We start from the raw sequence: 17,404 nt of genomic DNA, 5'->3' as shown, positions 1-17,404 counted from the left end.
AACATGTGGTGGATTGAAGATAAGGATTAAATCTTTAAGCAATACATGTGACAATCTATTGGATGAAATTCATTTGAGACTCAAATCTAGAGGTGTTCTATGGAATTTACGTTTTTAAATGAATGTAGCTTTTATTTTTTAAATTGGTGTATTATGAATATTAATAAAAAAAATCAAACGTTTTTAGAAAATTACCTAAAACTTGCCTTGAGAATGGTAGCAAACTTTAGATCTCTATATTACAAGAAGCACTTCCACTAAAAATATGATCATTTGCAGGTTTTAATTGTTTGCCACACATGTTTTCTTTATTTTCTGGTATAGCACTTGCCATAGGTTTTTCTGCTGTACTCTCGAACTTATATACTTCACTACCGCTAAAACACTTGTGCATCCACCGTTGCAATTGTGAAAACATATAGAAAAATGCTGACTATATGAGGTATGGTCTCAGCACTAAGAACGCATCAGTTAAAAGGTTCAATGCTCACAGTAAGAGATTGGTAGGCATAGTACCAAATGAGGGAACAGGACATCGCCCAGCTGAGATAAATCAGAAGTCGACAACGCGCTTCTTCCCCGCTTTGTAAAAAGCTCCAACAATGAACACCAGTTTTGAAAATCAGAGGTGGTAATGGCATACAGAGACATCGATATATTCGTTCGGATGATAAATGGAACATGAGGCACGAAATATATTATTCCAACTATTTGAAAAAAATAGTCACAACCCAATGAATTTTTTTTTCTGAATCAGACATTTGAATCGCTGTAGAAATGGACATTCGAACGCAGTCCGACTGACCTTCTAAGTGTAACGATCATATATATTCAAAAGAGGCTGCCTCACGCAGAAACCCAAAATTTACAACCTTATTGAGCCTGGTGTGACAAATGTGCCAATAACAATGTCGACAACCGGTTACATCTATAAACAAGCGGCAGTATCTGCCCAACTTTACTGCACCCCAACTACAATACCAACAACCTGCAACTACTGAAGGGGTTGTTCAACCAACTAAATGGATTTTACCACTTGCAACTGGAAGTTGTGCTTCACTTCAAATACTCATTCTTCAGCTTTTTCTAGGATACATCCCAAACACATATACATGAGAGCATCGGTGAAGCACACTTATAACATATCCAGTGCAATTGGCTGTTGCAATCAGTCTCTACTCATCCCCTCATGTTAGTTTCCCAAAGCCCTTTAAACATTCTATTTCCAGACTACCAAGAGATTTAATTGTGATGGTGATTCTCAATGTAAGAACCACAAGTTAGACACGAATCCCGCAAGATAACTATCACTGACCCCCAAGTTCAAAGTCCATCGTGTAATCGTACTCAATAGTTGGTATCACGGACGCGACGAATTTGAGGAAAATGAAAAGATATCTGCAAAACAACAAAAACCTCGCGTCAGGTCTGCTCACCTGCTCAGCTAGTACAGTGGGCTGGTTAAGACTCTCAGGTCTATGCAATGTTCCAAGCGAAATCTTGAATCAACCAAATTTCCTTCAAAGAAAAAATTCAACAGTGCAATATGAAGTAGAAAAAATATGGAATAGAACTACGTTTCATCCTTAGCACATTTCTAAGAGCAGGAATGCAGGGTTCATACTTGTCTACTTCAGGATTAACACCACGGGAAAGGAGTATGTCAATGATTTTCTTCATAACTGCACCATGCCTGCAAGGATGGATGGATGCATGCTTTCCTGGCATATGTGGATGATCTTCAATCGTCACCTAAGATCAATTAAGAAAGGCCGCTATTACTGAGAAGGATTTTTTTACAAAGTGCAACAGTTTTGGACGTTTGAATATGTTTCGAATATATATATATTTTCAAATTGAAAACGAATCACAAGTCACTTCCAATTTGCTCAACCTAAGCATTTAAAAAGGAGGGAAGATGGTTCACAACAAGAGAATAAGTTCAATCGAACCAAGTTGAGGGGTAATATAGACATCTGTTGTACGTGACTGGACGTACCGTCTTGCGTGCATGGTCTTGACTAACGTCCTCCAACACAAGTTCTGGTTGAAGCAAATAACGGGTCTGAAACGTGGAAAGCAATGAAGGTGAATTCTTGAAATCAAAAAATCCATGACAAAAGATACAAAAACGGAAAAAAAGAAAACGAAATTGAATCAGAAGAACTCGACTTCGACACACTTGCAGAGAGAAAACCGTTACTGCACTGCATATTTACTGATACCTATGAGGACTTTCTGTAACAATAGATAAAAAAGTTAATGAACCAATTGTACCTCATCATAACCGGTTAGCCACACGCGAGGCGTTTGATAGTACTTGTCGTATCTGCCACACATAATACAAGCAGAGAACACTCTTTCAGAACGGAGGGTAAACATTCTTGCACTTTGATATTATACAATTCTTAACGCAACTGCAAAATCTAACCGACCGCAAAAGTGGGTGATTTAGCAAACCAATGAAAGCATGCTGTCGATCTTGTCCTTTCTACTGCTACTGCTTTCAGAAGTAAAACAACCTGCTGAATGAGGAAACAAAAGAAGATACTGAAATACACGATGCGTTAAATTAGCACGTACGTGATACTAATGTCATAAGTCCGGGTCTTCAAAATGTGATCATCCTCCGGCTCGTGAGCTACAAGGTACGGTTGTAATGTGCTCTGTTCAATCCAATCTTATAGTTAGCTGTTGCACTTCAAAAAACAATCCACAATAGATTCGCATATCCTCCGCAAGATTCAAACAACCCCCAAACTAAACTTACATCATCTGTCTCCACCAAATTGTCATCTCCAACATCATCCATATCTAAAATGTCCTCATCTTCATCATCTTGAGGAATCAATGGTTTGAAGTTCCGCTTCACAGAACTTTCTTGAGTGTCCATAGATGGCACAATTTCATCCTCTGTCTTGTTTTCTAGCCAACCCCATCCAAAAACTAATCAATACATAAATTAACACAGAACTTACGCAAACCACTGGGCTCATGAACACCAAGCAGACAAATCACAAACCTGAGGCGTGAGAAGACTAACAATGACAGATCTAGTAGAGAAGAAAGTAGGAGGGCATTTGTTCCCGCAATCATCCCAGAAGGTGATAAAAAAATAGCGATTTCCCTCCTAAGATCGTGCAGCACTGTGATTAAATTAAAACCACTGTATACCTCTGTCAATTCCGTGCGTGGCAAGCCAACCCTCATCATCATCATTGTCTAGTAACACTTCTCCGCCAGCGGCGTTATAATCTTCTTCAATGGACGAAGCCCTGCGCAAGCATGGTACTGTGCTTTCCTGTCTCAGTTCCATGGCCTTCAGTTGTCTCTCAATTATACAGGAATTTTTGAAATCGTTATCATGCTACGTCACCATATAAGAGATTGATCATTCATCCTTCCACGCGTCCATCGGAGTTACTGCATCCTAAGCAAGGGGTTTTCCACATCTATTTTGAAAAAGAAAGAAGGGAGACGTTATGTATGTGCGCAACATAAATGAGATAGTACCATTGCGAGTGATAAGAAACTGCTTCTCGGCGGGAAGATACGGTTTCCGCTTGTTCGGGTCGCCCATTTCCCTAGAAATACAGGGACGACACCGAGTAATTAGATCCCAAACGTCATTGTATAATTAGGCGTATTTCCTAATCTGTCCCTTGCTCCACTTCCAGAAAAATCTGCGATCGTAACAAGAAGAAACAGAGACACTAGATTTACATCAAATTTAAACGTATGAAGAGGATGATTACCAAGACCAAGTGGGACACTTGGAAACAAGATTGTCTCCTGCTAGAATGAATTCATCGGGAGTGAGTACACCCTTCTCCTTAAAGGCAGAGACAGTGCGAGGACTTGTCATCCTTTCTACAGCGCCTTTAAAAGCCTCATGGAGGCGCTGTGACAAAACCATCGTTCACCACTAACGTAATATTAAGGAACCAACCAATGGCAGTAAGCAATCTCTCCTACCCTCCGAACTATGACCTGCAATCTCGAGCAAGGTACAACATGTCAATTCTTTGATCACACAACACCAAATGCAGCGAAATCATTATTAGGATCTAGAAGGTAGAAACAGGAGGAAGTGGGAGGTTTACCAGAAGGTAATACAAAAAGGAGCAATGACAATAACCTTCACCCTAATTACAGAACATCTTAACACATGGCAAGTCAACCTTCCATTATGAAAAAGCAGAATGAGACACAATAGACGCTCTCGTTTTTATCAAGTGGAACACCTCTTGCATAGCCTAACTGTGATGGGATAAAGGAAGCTCTTGAGTTTAACTGTATGCCTCGTGATAAAATCACATACTCAAAAACTACCAAAAAGATGAGGACTCTCATGGATGGGACGTCAACGGAGCACAACGCTTAACGTAAAAAGAAAAATGACATGGAAACGGCACCTTCCAAAGCCATATGGAAACCTAAACACAACAAAAGCCTTACCACTGTTCAGAGAAATAAGGATTGTGTGGAAGAAGTGTTGAAATTCGTACTGCAATTCTTTTCATCCAGCCACCTACGAGAATCAAGAGCTGCGTTTGAGACGTGAACACACACACAATGAAACAATCTGACAAAATCAGTAATCTCCTTCGACCGAAACCAATGGTAACGTCACCAATGCTAACACAACCTACGAATTTAGAAAAACCAATTCTGAGAATGCCTCAACGCTACGCGAGAAAACAGAAATAGCGTACAAACGAAGGATGCAAACCCTAGGTGCACTGGGCACGTCACGTCCACAGGCCACCAATTCGAAAACATGCGGCATATTTCAAGCTATACGTACACACAAAGCATGTCAAAATTCCTACCAATGCTCTAAACTCCGCATCCGCCAAAGCACGGCACCACTAAAAACCCGACCACGCGTCTGACTAAAACCTTCAGCTCCAACTAAACTATCCACCGACACAGGGAAACAAAAATTAGTTTTCTACTCGCACGAACGACACGGTAGAATTCGACGCAGCGTCCACTCCAATTACATGGCCGCAAAAAGACAAACGACAAGGGAAAGAATCGCGGAGGTCATGACCAGAGTTCGAGACGCAATAGAATCCGGATTCTACTACTAGTTTGTATACCTGCAGAAGCAGAAGAAGACGGTGCGCAGAGAGAGACGCAAGCAGGAAATTCAGTGTACGAATGAATTCAGAGCAGGAGGAGGACCATGGCGATGGCGATCGTAATTGAGGGTTAGAACAATTTGATGTTGTATTTGCTCTCGCTCGATCCTCTCCTTCCCCCCGCTTCATGCTCTCTTCTTCTTCTCCTGCTTCTTCTTCTTCACTTTGACATCCGAAAGTAGAATATTTCCTTCATCCACTCCTCCGTTCATCCATTCGTCCATGTTTCATTCGTTCGTGCTCTGCTTCTGTGGCAATAGCATCCGATTGATTTGGGACACCTCCCCTTGGTTTTATCAATGGTTTATCTCCTTGATTTTATCCTTAGTTTTAAATTTTCCCTTGTGAGATATAGGTTTGTTCAATTTCAAGTTTAAGTGCACGAATTTCGAGGTCATAGTGTTATTATTATTATACTCAGCTAGTGATGTGGAGGTTGTTTGTGATAAAAATTGGCAAATTGCATATTTTAAAGATAATCCATACGTTTATATTGTATGTGCCTTTTTGTGTGTGTATTTATCTCGTGCTCATAATGTATATATGCACGTGTGTTTTTAATTATATTTATATCGTATTGTGTACAATAATAATTGTACCTTTTTACTTTTTACTTTTTAAAAATCTCCAATAGATTCCATTATATTTCAACTATGGCTTTTCCTCTTAATTACACATGATTTTAAGTTTTTAATTTTTGTTGATCAAATAACAAAAACAAATTGTAAAACATATGTTGGAACTATAAAACCTATAAGTATTGATTTAGAGTAGGTAAACAAACACAATAAATTTCAGATTATGTGCTCACTAAGAAGTAATCACTATTATAATTTTAAGACAGAGTTTAATTCTTTGTTGCAATACAAAGACGATTTAATCTTATAACTAAATATAGTTTTATAAGTTGGAACTGCTTACTTTCTTGACTTGAGTTCTTTCTATTACTTATCATTTAGGAACACCAATTTCTACAAAATATATATATATATATATATACACACACACATATATAATAGTGTTTACTTCTTTTTGAGCACTTCAAAGAACACATGAATTTCACTTTTAGGCATCCATCAAAGTCATATATATATATATATATATATATATAAAATCATAAATCACTCATTAAATAATCAAGTATAAAAGAAAGGAGAGTCAAATCAAGGCACCACTTTGGGATTCCTTGTGGAACGAAGAAGAAGAAGCTTCAAGTGCACTCAAACAAACAAGAAGCTCTCACTCGTTTCAATCTCTTTGGGTCTGCCTGTCTTCAAGCGCGGTCATGGGAAGCGAAACGGTGATAAGAGGCCTTACGCGAGCAGGCCCATCCTACTACTCCGAGAAGGGGGATTATTGCGAGGTTGCTGCAGCGTCGTCGTCGTGGTCGTCTCTCATGCAGCAGCAGAGGAGGAGTAAGAGGAGGGAAGGGGAGGGGATAGGAAGGGAAGTGGGCGGGAGAGGGAGAGGAGGCCATGCACACGAAGTCTCTCTCCCTTGCGTCGCAAATCCTTCGTCGAGGCCTGTCGCAGCGCAATACTACTAATGCATGCGCACACGGGATCTTTCTTGCAACGGCTCTCGTCATTCCTCCTTCTCTAGGTATGCATCGCCTCGCCTCGCCTCGCCTCGTCTCGCAGATAGATCGCTGCAACCCCCGCTGGTTCGCTCCTGCTTCTTCCGCTTTCTGGCCTTGTAAGGACAGTTGGCATTCTCCACGTTGTCGCATCGTGATTGCAGGTTGGCGGGCACGGGAATAGTAATTGCGTTCCTGGGGTTAGTGTGACGGTGTGGGCTGTGACGGAGCTAGCTGTTGCGTTAATGTGGTTATTAGTGGTGGATGTGTGGTTTAATTGAAAATTGGACGCAATTCTCGGGGGTCCGTATGCGTGAGGTTTGCATTGAGTAGGATACTCTTGTCTTCACTGGTATTAATCGTGGTATGCTGGATGCAGCCGTATGAATTTTATTCTGTATGTATATTCTCGGGTGGTTACGAGTTCTTGTGATGGTGGAGTAGGTCGTCTTTCCTGCGGTAGAGTTGTACGCCCCTTTTCACGAGAAGCCTTTTCGTGAAGATGAAGGTTGTGTTGTCATAGCGTTTCCACTGTCGTCTGCTCTCACGTAATTCCAGCCGATCGAAATAGATTTTTCTATGTGATTGACGTGTCAAGCAGAATTCTACATTTTTGGAGGTCGTTGGATGTGAATTTTCCACATGTTGGGCACAATTTAATCTTCTAACAAGGTGCTGTTGCAGTTCTGGGCGAGTAGTAAGTTAGTTGACGTGCCTAAGACTTTCGATTTTATAGTGTGGTGCTGTTTTATTTCTTCGTTTCTTCATTTCTCTTTCCGACGCAGTTCGATGTGCAGTGATTCTGTTGCCTTCATTTTGGGAAGTCATGTTGGCCCCGTAGTTCCTCAGTCTGGTGTTGCATTTTAGGGTTCGTGGGTCGAATATATTAACATCGGATCCAACCTGTTGGTTTTTTTTGTGTTTTAGTTCTGTTTGTGACCCTTTGTTTTAGCTGCTATGCAGAGACTTGATAACCTTAGAAGGTCGATTGTGCTTAGGGTTTGGATGGCTTGAAGCCAGTGGATCACATACTTTTTTTTTTTGAGGATTTTGTTCCGTTTGTATACTCTTCATGGCTGTATTCTGCTCGTGGAGGGCGTTGGATGACGAGACGATTTTTTGGGAAATTAATTTAGGAAACGAGGGCTAAAGGGCTGCATTTCGAGATTTTTCAAACTTTCAAATTGTAATCTATTCTTCTGTTTACTCTGTTTATTTATTTATTTATATCTTTTAGGTCCTGCAGATTAAATCGCCTAATATGGCAGTGGATGCAACTCCTCCTTTGGCCTTTGAGGAATCGTCTTCTCCTCCTCGGAATGGAGGTTTGTCAGCTATGGATGCTTCAGATCAACTTGGAGAGGATGGAGCAATTGTGATCAGACCTTGCAAACCGCTCGAGAAGCAGACATCTTGGCGGCGAAAATTCATGGATAAGAGTGTGCTTGATGATATTATGGGCGATCCTGATGATTTCCAAGATCTTGCAGATTGTGATCTGCCTTCAGAATGTGACGGCGGAAAACGGTATAACGCGGTTAGAGCGCCGTAAGTAAGAGAAGGGCATTTGGAACTGCCGATCCTGCTTCCACGTATGGTGTATGTATTTGGTTGTGGTCCTTGCCATCGGTTCCTGATTGTATGTGGGGAACATTATCTCAAGAACTCATGATCATGACTGCTGTTATCACTCTTTTTATTTTAAGGAGGATATGTGACCACAATTTTTGTGGGCTTTAGTATATATAGTTAGGCATGCAAATTTCTGAATGGGGACTGTTTTGTCAGTCTGCGGAATTTCATAGTTGTAGTGTGGTGAGTTTTGGGACTTGGAAAAGGCTGGGCTTTGCTCTCTTATTCGTAGGATGTTAATAAGGCTCTGTATATATAGCCTTTGTTTCGGTGTGAAAGAACTGCACACTGGAGGATCTCAGTGACTACATCACCACTAAATGAGGAGCTTTTAGTTGGTTCTTGTGGAATATGGCAAAGTGGTCATTTCTTTATAGATATAGTTTTACTATCGACAGTTTTGGTTCCCCTGTTACTTTTACCTTTGAATGGAGAAGACAATCTTCTGTTACAACTCACATCAACGTTCTCTTATCTTTGGATTCCATATTTATTTGCTGGTGTATGCTGCTAGTATATATTTGTTCAACGATGTTTCACAACATCTCTGGTCATGAACAGACTTTTCACCTAGATCTTAGTAAGTTCAAGATTACAACCTTCTTTTAATTTAGCTTTTTTTGTTTTTTGTTTTTTGTTTTGTTGTGTTGTGTTGTGTTGTGTGTTTTTTTGTTTTTGTTTTTGTTTTGTTTTGTTTTTTTTCATTTTTCCTGGTTTGAAATATTTGAAGCATAGTGATTCTCGATCTTACAGTTCCTTGAGAATTCTGCTCGTTTAGGCCTGTTAGAAACCCCTTTACAACGGTAGATTCTTATCACAGTACAAATTTGCTCATTTATCTTGATGTAAAGAAGGTTCCATTGCTTAACACTTGCCTCTGACGTACTTTCTGAGAGCTCATTTGTTTTGACGTCAATTTCAGCATCCTCATATGTGTCTTAGGCTTCTGCTTGCAATCATCTTGTCTTTGGAGTTATCATTGATATCACTAAACTTGATATTAAGTAAATTTCTAAGGTCTGCAGGTATCATAGGCTTTAGTACCAGCTGAGACGTGTTAGCTTCTTGTATTGTCTAGTCCAAAGTCATTTTTTCATACCAAGCATGGACCAACGTCTCAAGGAGAGGAATCCGACAAAAAATCTTCAGTTTGTTTTCAGTTTGAAGGGCGGTATATTCTAGGTGTTTATTTTTGGTTCAATTGTTTCATTCTTGTTCTTTTCTTGGGAGCTCTGCAGTCTTGAAGACGGATCAGCTGCTGGCAAAGTGCAAAACAGCTCCGAACTGCCTCAGGTATATTGTCTCCTGCTACCAGTTGTGAGGTGGCTTTAACTTGATATACTATTTTCCTTTGATATACATAAAAGAGGATGTGTCTTGGGTGAAAACCGGTCAACTTTCAATTGAGGGTAAAAAAAAAAAAAAAACAAAACAAAACAAAACAAAACAAAAAAACTTAAAAAGTTGAAATATCAATTGCTTTCAGTGCTATAATAATAATAATAATAATACCAATAATGCTAATAATGTAATAACAGTACCAACCAAAGCATGTGCTGAGATAATTTGATAGGACTGATGTAATGCTTTCTTATTTTGCTATTGATATTTCCTTGGGGTCAAATCGCTTGCTCTGAAGCAGGAGAGTGCCAGGATTTTGTTAGGCGAGGATTCCTCGAAGACCTCAAAAACACAGACAGGCGAGGGATTGCTGGAATCTTCTCATGGTTCAAGATCGTATGGTGGTGAAGGTAATTCTTTTTATCACCTTTGTTATGGCTCTTCTTGCAATGTTTTAGGAGTTGCGCCAGACTAGACCAAGTGTCTTCTGTGGGATTGAACTGGTAGCTGGCATGTTTTGCTTGGCTTGTTACGAAAACCCTTTTATTGGCAAACCCGTTTGCCTTTATCGGGCTTCCTATTGACAGAAAGTCCTCAAAACTGTGGTCACTTTGTGAATACGATCAAGTTACAATAAGTGTAACCTAACTTGTATGTTATTACATTTCTGGATGTAAACTTTGTTTGCGTAGCAAGACTTTTGGTATTGTGTAGCAAGACATTTCCGTGGAGTCTTCAGTGTTTCAATAGTTTTTTACCAAAGCAACTGCTGTAAAAGCGGATGTCTTCTCTATCTTGGATGACTGATTGTGCACAAGGTTTTGGAGTGTAGATCAGGGATGGAAACTGACGAAGTTCAATTGAAGCAGGAAGCTCATTTTTTGGTAGGAATAATCAACGTCTACATGCACTCTCTGGAGATGATGGAAGACACCACATTCTTACTGGAAGTGTTGGAGACGCTCCAAAGCAGGATAAAATTCATCACACCAGATATTTCATCATCAAGAGCTTGAACCATCATAACATAGAGAAGTCCATCGAGAAAGGAATATGGGCCACACAAGCTATGAACGAAACAGTTTTAAATGAAGCCTTTGAGGTAAGTATTTTGACATGTTTCATCAACTTGCGACTATTTTAAGTTCCTCATCTGTATTTACTGAAGATATGGTGAATGATCTGTGGTATGCTGTGTCACAGACCTCAGAAAAAGTCGTGTTGGTGTTTAGTGTCAATATGAGCAGCCATTTCCAAGGTTATGCGCTCATGTCATCTCCAATAGGACAGCGTCGGGCCAATATATGGAGTGAAGCCAATGAAGGGGCCAATCCTTGGGGTGGTACTTTCCATGTAGAGTGGTTGCGGTTGTATGATCTACCTTTCCAGAAGACAGTCCACTTGAAGAATCCACTAAATGCCTTTAAACCTGTTAAGATCAGCCGAGATTGTCAGGTGGGCGTTTGGTGTATGTCCTAGAGGAACCGAATTTGTTTTTTTGCAAGTTTTGTTAGATTATTAATACTGGTTAAGTTTTTATCATCAGACAGTTCATGTTAACTTAGTGCTTGTTATTAGTGCTTGATGCCATTTACAAGTTCATTAAGTTTCTGCAGAAGTTGCTAGCAGTTCTCAGGGTGTTCAATCTCTTTTTACCGTTGGGTAATAACGATTGATATTGCAGGAGCTCACACAAGCTATTGGTAAGGCATTGTGTGCTCTAATTGACGAGGGTGCTAATCGAGAAGGGCGGCCAAAGCGGTAATTTTGGTCGTAGTTCAATATTGGCATCTATACGTACCAAAGCTCAGGTTGAAGCATAATAGGTGTTTTTTTCTTCTTTGACTTCGTAATGTCTTCACCTATCTGATTATGAACTGGCTAATTGTGATAGGAAGCTGGGGATTCGTGATGTTGACCACCAACTGGGAAAGAGATCTCGAGAGGTGCCTGAAGGGTTGCATAGGCCACGGATACTTACAGCTCCTCTGGCTAGGCCTGCAATGCCTCTGTTGTACTCTTCCTCGTCTCTTCCAGAGACACATCTGCCCAAAGCGATGATCAGGCCATCCAACGGATGCACAAACAAATGTATTGACATGTCAGGGCCTCGCAGATCCTCTGAGTCAAGGTCCCCAACTTCGGCTTCTTCCGAAAGAAGTGATCGAGTAAGAGAGAAAGAAAGAGGTGCGGAAAAGGAGCGCATGCGTAGTAGCAGCAGCACCAGAAGCGTTGACTTGGAATTTGGGGAAGATCTGGTCAATATGGTAGATACCTTTACTGTCGCTATTAATCTTTTCCACTTTAGAATGCGGTTACAGCATCCAACAAATGAGTACAGGGATTTTTATAGTCTTGTCTTTTCTCAGAGTTGAGTTTCAAATTCCAGGATTTCTTTGTGAAGTTGGATGAATATTTAGGTGGAAGTTAGAGTGTTAAGTTTGCTTTAATTTAATCCGTTGTAAAATGTTGGCATTCATTGTGTTTTCTGTTGATACAGACATATGAACAGTATCTTCAACGCCATGGTCAAGGACATTTAAGAGACTGTAACAGTTACCCTCAAGTAAGGCCCTTACTCTCTCGAAAGCCTGTTAAAATTATGTTGTGGAAACCTCTGAAGTCAGTTGTTTGTTACTTCTGATTGCTTAATGTACAGGTATGGAAGAGTTGAGCTACAAAATAAGTACTAGATCGTTTTTTTCTGTATTTCTAATTTATCATAATGCAGAGTGCTGAATCGAAGTTTTGCTGAGTCTACTATCCCCGCACCGTAATTGGGACACTAGGTCTGTCGTTCGGTGAGGATTTTAGAAAGGTTCCAAATTTGGATACCAAAACTTTACTGCAAGTCATTAGTTTAACAACCTTTACATGCCAGTTTATCAACTGATTGCAAAGCTGCATTAATGTTTTGTCAGGCAAATATCGTGACATTACCAGGAGAACATGTATGATATGTTAATCGATGTATCTCATGCACTCTTGCTACTGTAGATTTATGTACTCACAGTGGTTTACAAAGCTTAGTGTAGGTTAACTACAACTTACCCTTTACTCAGAAGGGAACATTATTGAGGGTCGATAATTTTGAAGCCTGTTCCCCAACACAACTTTATCAAGTTGGGAATTGACTCTCATTAGAATTGGACTCATACAAATCAATCGAATGATAGTGGAGTTGGAATTTGCAGGAATCTGGTCTATTGAGATACCAGAATAGAGTCCCTGGTTATGGGGGATGGATGGTCGGAGGGCCTAGTGCTGGCTTCTGCCACGATGAAGCGTAAGTGTTCCAAATTTTTGTAGACTGAACATGAAAACCATTATTAATCTTTCCTCGAACGTGCCTCAATCTGAGCCGTTTTGCTAGTTTACGTACGCTCATTCTTAGATGTGTATTTTTTTTATTTTTTGTAGATATGTGAAGTATGTCGCCAGCTGGTATGGTCTATCGCCAAGCAATGGTGGCATGCGTGGTGTTGACCATGGCTATGAGGCTTCTGAATATGGTTGGCGTGGTCACCAAGAGGAAATGGATGCGCTGATGTATAAGAGATACTAAACGAGAAAACCTGTGATTATCAATAGAACACACGGTCATGAACGACTTTCAACTGTTGTTGATACTAACAGGGGTTGCTGTAAAGGAGGTTTCTTTTGTAGATTTTGTGAATCTGGTTATAGTTTTATCATCACTGCTACTGTTAAGGAGGCTGTATAGCATCTGTTCTGGATCCAATTTCTGGCAACGGAGATCATGAATAGACTTGTTGGTAGCTGGGTCTTATATTTTGTATGTTAACTACTGTGTATGAGTAGGATGGATACGTTTCAGGTTTTACATCTACGAGATGCCAGACAGTATTAAATGAATTTTTCTGGCTATGTACAGTTCCAGCCAGTACGATGCGGGACACCGTAAGGTCAGTCCTTAAAGCAGCAATGAGAACTGCTCTTAAGATTACTGGATTCTGACATTAGAGTCTGTGTAATCATTTTCAGATATTCAGTACTGTTAGATTAGTTGGACTCGTTATGAATCTCCTGGTGTTGAGCTGTTATTATGTTGGTACAGTAGTTAGGATGTAGAGTCGATTGGATCCTTTCAATTTGATTAAGTTAAAAATCTTTCAAGACAAATAAGAGCAGTTCTGATTGCAAAACAAAAACTTATTGAACGTAAAGTAGTGTCAATCGTTATTTTCATTGATGCGAATAAATTGAAGTACTAATGATTGGGAACATAACGTTTGCAAATGAGAGAAATATCATTAAATTTGCAAGTGAGATATTCATTAAGGATCTTGAACCATGAGGGTTGATTTGAAGTGGAAATCCAATGCAACGCATAAATTAAACGATGAAGTATAAAGCGAGACTTTCCATAGAATAAAGTACGAAAAACAGATTACAAGAATTAAAAAAATACTTTATTGCATCATCCTTTATGTTGAAGTATGATTAGGATGTCACAAGGCTTCACTAGATTTCCATGTGTATTTGTATATATATATATATATGTATATATATGTATATATATTAAAAAATCAAAAACTACTTACAAACATTTCTTGAATGAAATCCAACTTTAAAACCCTTGTACAAGCATAATAAGATTCTTTCACTTTATATAAAAACACGAAGAAGTATAATTTCCAACTGTCTTAGTCTTATTAGTGTTTACTTAAATTTAGTCTCACCATTTTATAATCTTCATATGTTTACCATTATTGTTTTAATCTCTAATTTATATTTCACAAAAACAATTTCTTGTATGATTCTATTTGTTCATATCTGTATGATTCGATTAAGTATTCAAAATGTAACTGAACATTTTAATTTGAATTGCTTTATACAAAAAGATTCATTTAAAAATTGTAAAAATAATAAAAAATAATTATCTTGAGAGATTTTTTGGTTTATTTTCAGATTCTACAGATTTAATTAATATACTAAATCGATCATCAAGTTTTTTGAGAACACAATAAAAAAATTCACAAGATTATAAAATATGTTTTGAAAAATAAATTGTTTCTAGAATAGCTACCTTATTTTCATACAAGACTTTTTATATTTATTTCCTTAATCAGTGATTTAACAGATCTCATAATTATGTAACATTATTCAAGAAAATGCAAACTATTTTGAAATACAACAATCCTTTTGAAATACAACAATCCTTTTGAAATTTTTCAAATGCTTCTCTGTAAGCTAATCCAAACATATTGTAATTGTCAAAACTTAATGTAAATGAATGCCTTTGGTGGAACCGTGTAATCTTCTGACTTTTCTACTTTTATGTTTAAGTGTTATAATTTTTAAGTCTTATGTCCTCTTGATTGGATATGTGTTTTATAATATTACGTTTTTATGATTTCAAAAAGTACTCCCTTAATTACAAAGTTATAGATTACAAAGTTATAGTTTATTATAAAAAATCTGATATTTTGTAAAAAAAAAAAGGTATTATTTGACTCTGGTTTATATTAACTTCATTAATTTAATTCAATATGTCAAAATTGAATTAAATTGATTAAATTAATATATTTTCATACATACATATATAATTTCATAAAATATTTTAATTAATTTGTAAATTTTATTATCTTAAAATGTACTTTTTAGGATTTTGACCTTAGTTTCATATACACTCTATTTAATAGTAAGATTTGTTTATGGGATTACATTCATGTGTTTATGAACTTCTCTAGGATACATTTGAAACAAGCATATCCAAATAAAGTAAATAAAGTTTTATTGCATTTGGATTTAATGCATTTGTTTTATTTTATATATAATTAGATCAATAATAAAATTACTACCATTTCTACTTTATCTTTGTGATTATCCTTTTAATTGTGAAGAATATCATTTTTTAGGTCGGATCTTACAATATTTTTAAAAATATTTCATATTGAGATAATTATTCATTTTAAACCAAAATGTTTTTCACTTCTTCTCTTTTTATCCTGTATTTGTACTTGGCATATTTACCTTAAAAATGTTTCTGGAAGAGAAAAAAACAGAATTGAGCTCATCGTCAAGAATTACTCAAACACAGCATTTTTTAAATGTTTTTATTATTTTGTATTTTTTTCATATTTGAACTCTTAACATATCATGTGCAAAAACCTAAGCAACGTATCCCAAACTTTATATTAAGTTTTGGATTTTAAATAACCATGTTTTAAAATTGAGTCTTTAAAAAAGATATCCTTATAGATTGAAATAAGATCTAATTTTGGTACAAGTTTCCTTCGATTGATCAATCAACTTTATTGATTGACAATGATTATAATATCTGCATTCAATTTTATGTAAATTAAAAATAAAATAAAAAAATCTTACAAAGTTTTATCATTGTTCTATATTTTGTATTTTGATTTTTTTGTTTTTGTTAATAGAAGATACTTGGAAGGTTAAAACATGCTAAAAACTATTTGATTTGTTAGTTGGAACTTAATATCGAGACTCTACAACCACAAGAAAGTTGAAAAGTATTTCAACCAATACTAAGACAATTAGCAATCACTCAAGTTACCAACTACTTTTCCAAAAGTACTGTTATTATCTTTAATTATCTTGACTAAGAAAATAAAAAATTCAATTTTAGTTACTCATAAAGCAAACAAAAAACAAAACAAAACAAAATCCTAAGATAGCTTGCCATAAAAAAGAACACTTTGAAATTTATGTCATATTCAAAGAAAACAGTTTTAGAAGGCTAATTCTTATTATTTTTAGTAAAGTAGTTCACAACTGTATTTATACAGAAAAAAATTAACATGTAATTTTGAAGAAAATAAAACAGATGACAACACTTCTGCTTGGAAGTTTTTTAAGACGTAGAATTTTTTTAGGATTGAGGTTCATTTACTTTGCAATTTTTCTCCTTTAAAGACCAAATAATAAAAAGTTAATTACTGGTTTTATTTTATTTTATTACAAATAAAAATACAAAAAAAGACAAAGACCATCCTAAATACAATTAATTTATATCTTAAACATTTTTTTGTGATTAATAAACATAAAATACATATAAACACAAGTATATTTTAAGTATAGTATTTTAATTTATGACCATGAGAGAAAAGTTTATAATTGAAAAAAAAATACTACTTTTGTTGTTTGTTAGATCAAATCAACAATTAAAATATTATCTCATTCTTAGAATACATTGTTACTTCAATGCTATTTATTTAATCACTTTCTAATTTCTCATTCGCCCACCTAACACAAATTTGACATCTTCTAATCATGAAGTATTTTCTATTTTTCTTCAACAATATATTTGAATTTGAAATAATCCATTGTTGTTTAAAAAAAAAAAAAAAAAAAAAAAAAAGTTTACGATTCTTTGACTTCTTTGTAATAGTTAGAATTCAAAGAATGGTAAACTAATATTTAAGACTACATATTAAAACCAATTATGCATTAGATTTAATACATTCAATCAGAACTTAATCAATTATTAATAATCATTAGTTGTTAAAACCTCAAAATTAGAATAGAACATAATTTTGTTGAATCTAAATAAAAATCACACTTATATGGCTAATACTATATATGTTTTTCTTTTTCTTTTTCTTTCTGCTTTAATTCAGCATTCATTTGCCTATCTATTATGATTCTTAAACAATGCCCATTCCATTTTCTTTCTAGAAAAAAGTTTAGTTTCAACACTCTCCTCTTTGTATTCTACTGG

General features: G+C 36.6%; 2 protein-coding genes across 23 annotated transcripts; one reads left to right on the top strand and one right to left on the bottom strand.

The window, feature by feature from the left end:
* Nucleotides 1–806: 806 nt before the first annotated feature.
* Nucleotides 807–5,312, bottom strand: LOC112286115 (autophagy-related protein 3). 14 transcript variants are annotated; one of them, XM_090252446.1, is made up of 12 exons: nucleotides 5,106–5,235; nucleotides 4,833–4,919; nucleotides 4,459–4,531; nucleotides 3,756–3,990; nucleotides 3,514–3,584; nucleotides 3,175–3,291; nucleotides 2,771–2,925; nucleotides 2,584–2,666; nucleotides 2,278–2,329; nucleotides 2,000–2,065; nucleotides 1,625–1,752; nucleotides 807–1,398 (listed from the first exon to the last, which is right to left on the bottom strand). In XM_090252446.1, exons 4-12 carry the CDS (start codon nucleotides 3,914–3,916, stop codon nucleotides 1,308–1,310), a joined length of 924 nt encoding a protein of 307 aa, XP_090108572.1. In that variant the 5' UTR covers nucleotides 3,917–3,990; nucleotides 4,459–4,531; nucleotides 4,833–4,919; nucleotides 5,106–5,235; the 3' UTR covers nucleotides 807–1,307. The 14 variants fall into 14 exon arrangements, with proteins under 14 accessions (XP_090108572.1, XP_073391879.1, XP_090108573.1 ...); XM_073535778.2 differs by lacking the exon at nucleotides 4,833–4,919 and having other exon boundaries at nucleotides 2,771–2,946; nucleotides 5,191–5,312; XM_090252447.1 differs by lacking the exon at nucleotides 4,833–4,919 and having other exon boundaries at nucleotides 5,191–5,308.
* Nucleotides 5,313–6,526: 1,214 nt separating this feature from the next.
* On the top strand, nucleotides 6,527–13,722 carry LOC112285896 (uncharacterized). 9 transcript variants are annotated; one of them, XM_090252441.1, is made up of 11 exons: nucleotides 6,527–6,749; nucleotides 7,970–8,271; nucleotides 9,594–9,648; nucleotides 9,998–10,106; nucleotides 10,566–10,798; nucleotides 10,900–11,151; nucleotides 11,381–11,457; nucleotides 11,591–11,963; nucleotides 12,197–12,262; nucleotides 12,891–12,982; nucleotides 13,117–13,722. In XM_090252441.1, the coding sequence occupies exons 2-11, from the start codon at nucleotides 7,985–7,987 to the stop codon at nucleotides 13,259–13,261; spliced, it is 1,689 nt and encodes a 562-aa protein (XP_090108567.1). In that variant the 5' UTR covers nucleotides 6,527–6,749; nucleotides 7,970–7,984; the 3' UTR covers nucleotides 13,262–13,722. The 9 variants fall into 9 exon arrangements, with proteins under 9 accessions (XP_090108567.1, XP_024383021.1, XP_073391887.1 ...); XM_024527253.3 differs by having other exon boundaries at nucleotides 9,995–10,106; XM_073535786.2 differs by having other exon boundaries at nucleotides 7,961–8,271.
* Nucleotides 13,723–17,404: the final 3,682 nt, after the last annotated feature.

Source organism: Physcomitrium patens, chromosome 8 (assembly GCF_059467195.1).
Source record: "Physcomitrium patens ecotype Gransden chromosome 8, ASM5946719v1, whole genome shotgun sequence".
Classification (NCBI taxonomy): domain Eukaryota; kingdom Viridiplantae; phylum Streptophyta; class Bryopsida; order Funariales; family Funariaceae; genus Physcomitrium; species Physcomitrium patens.
Note: the sequence above shows the minus strand (reverse complement) of the source record. Positions and strands in the feature narration are given on the sequence as shown.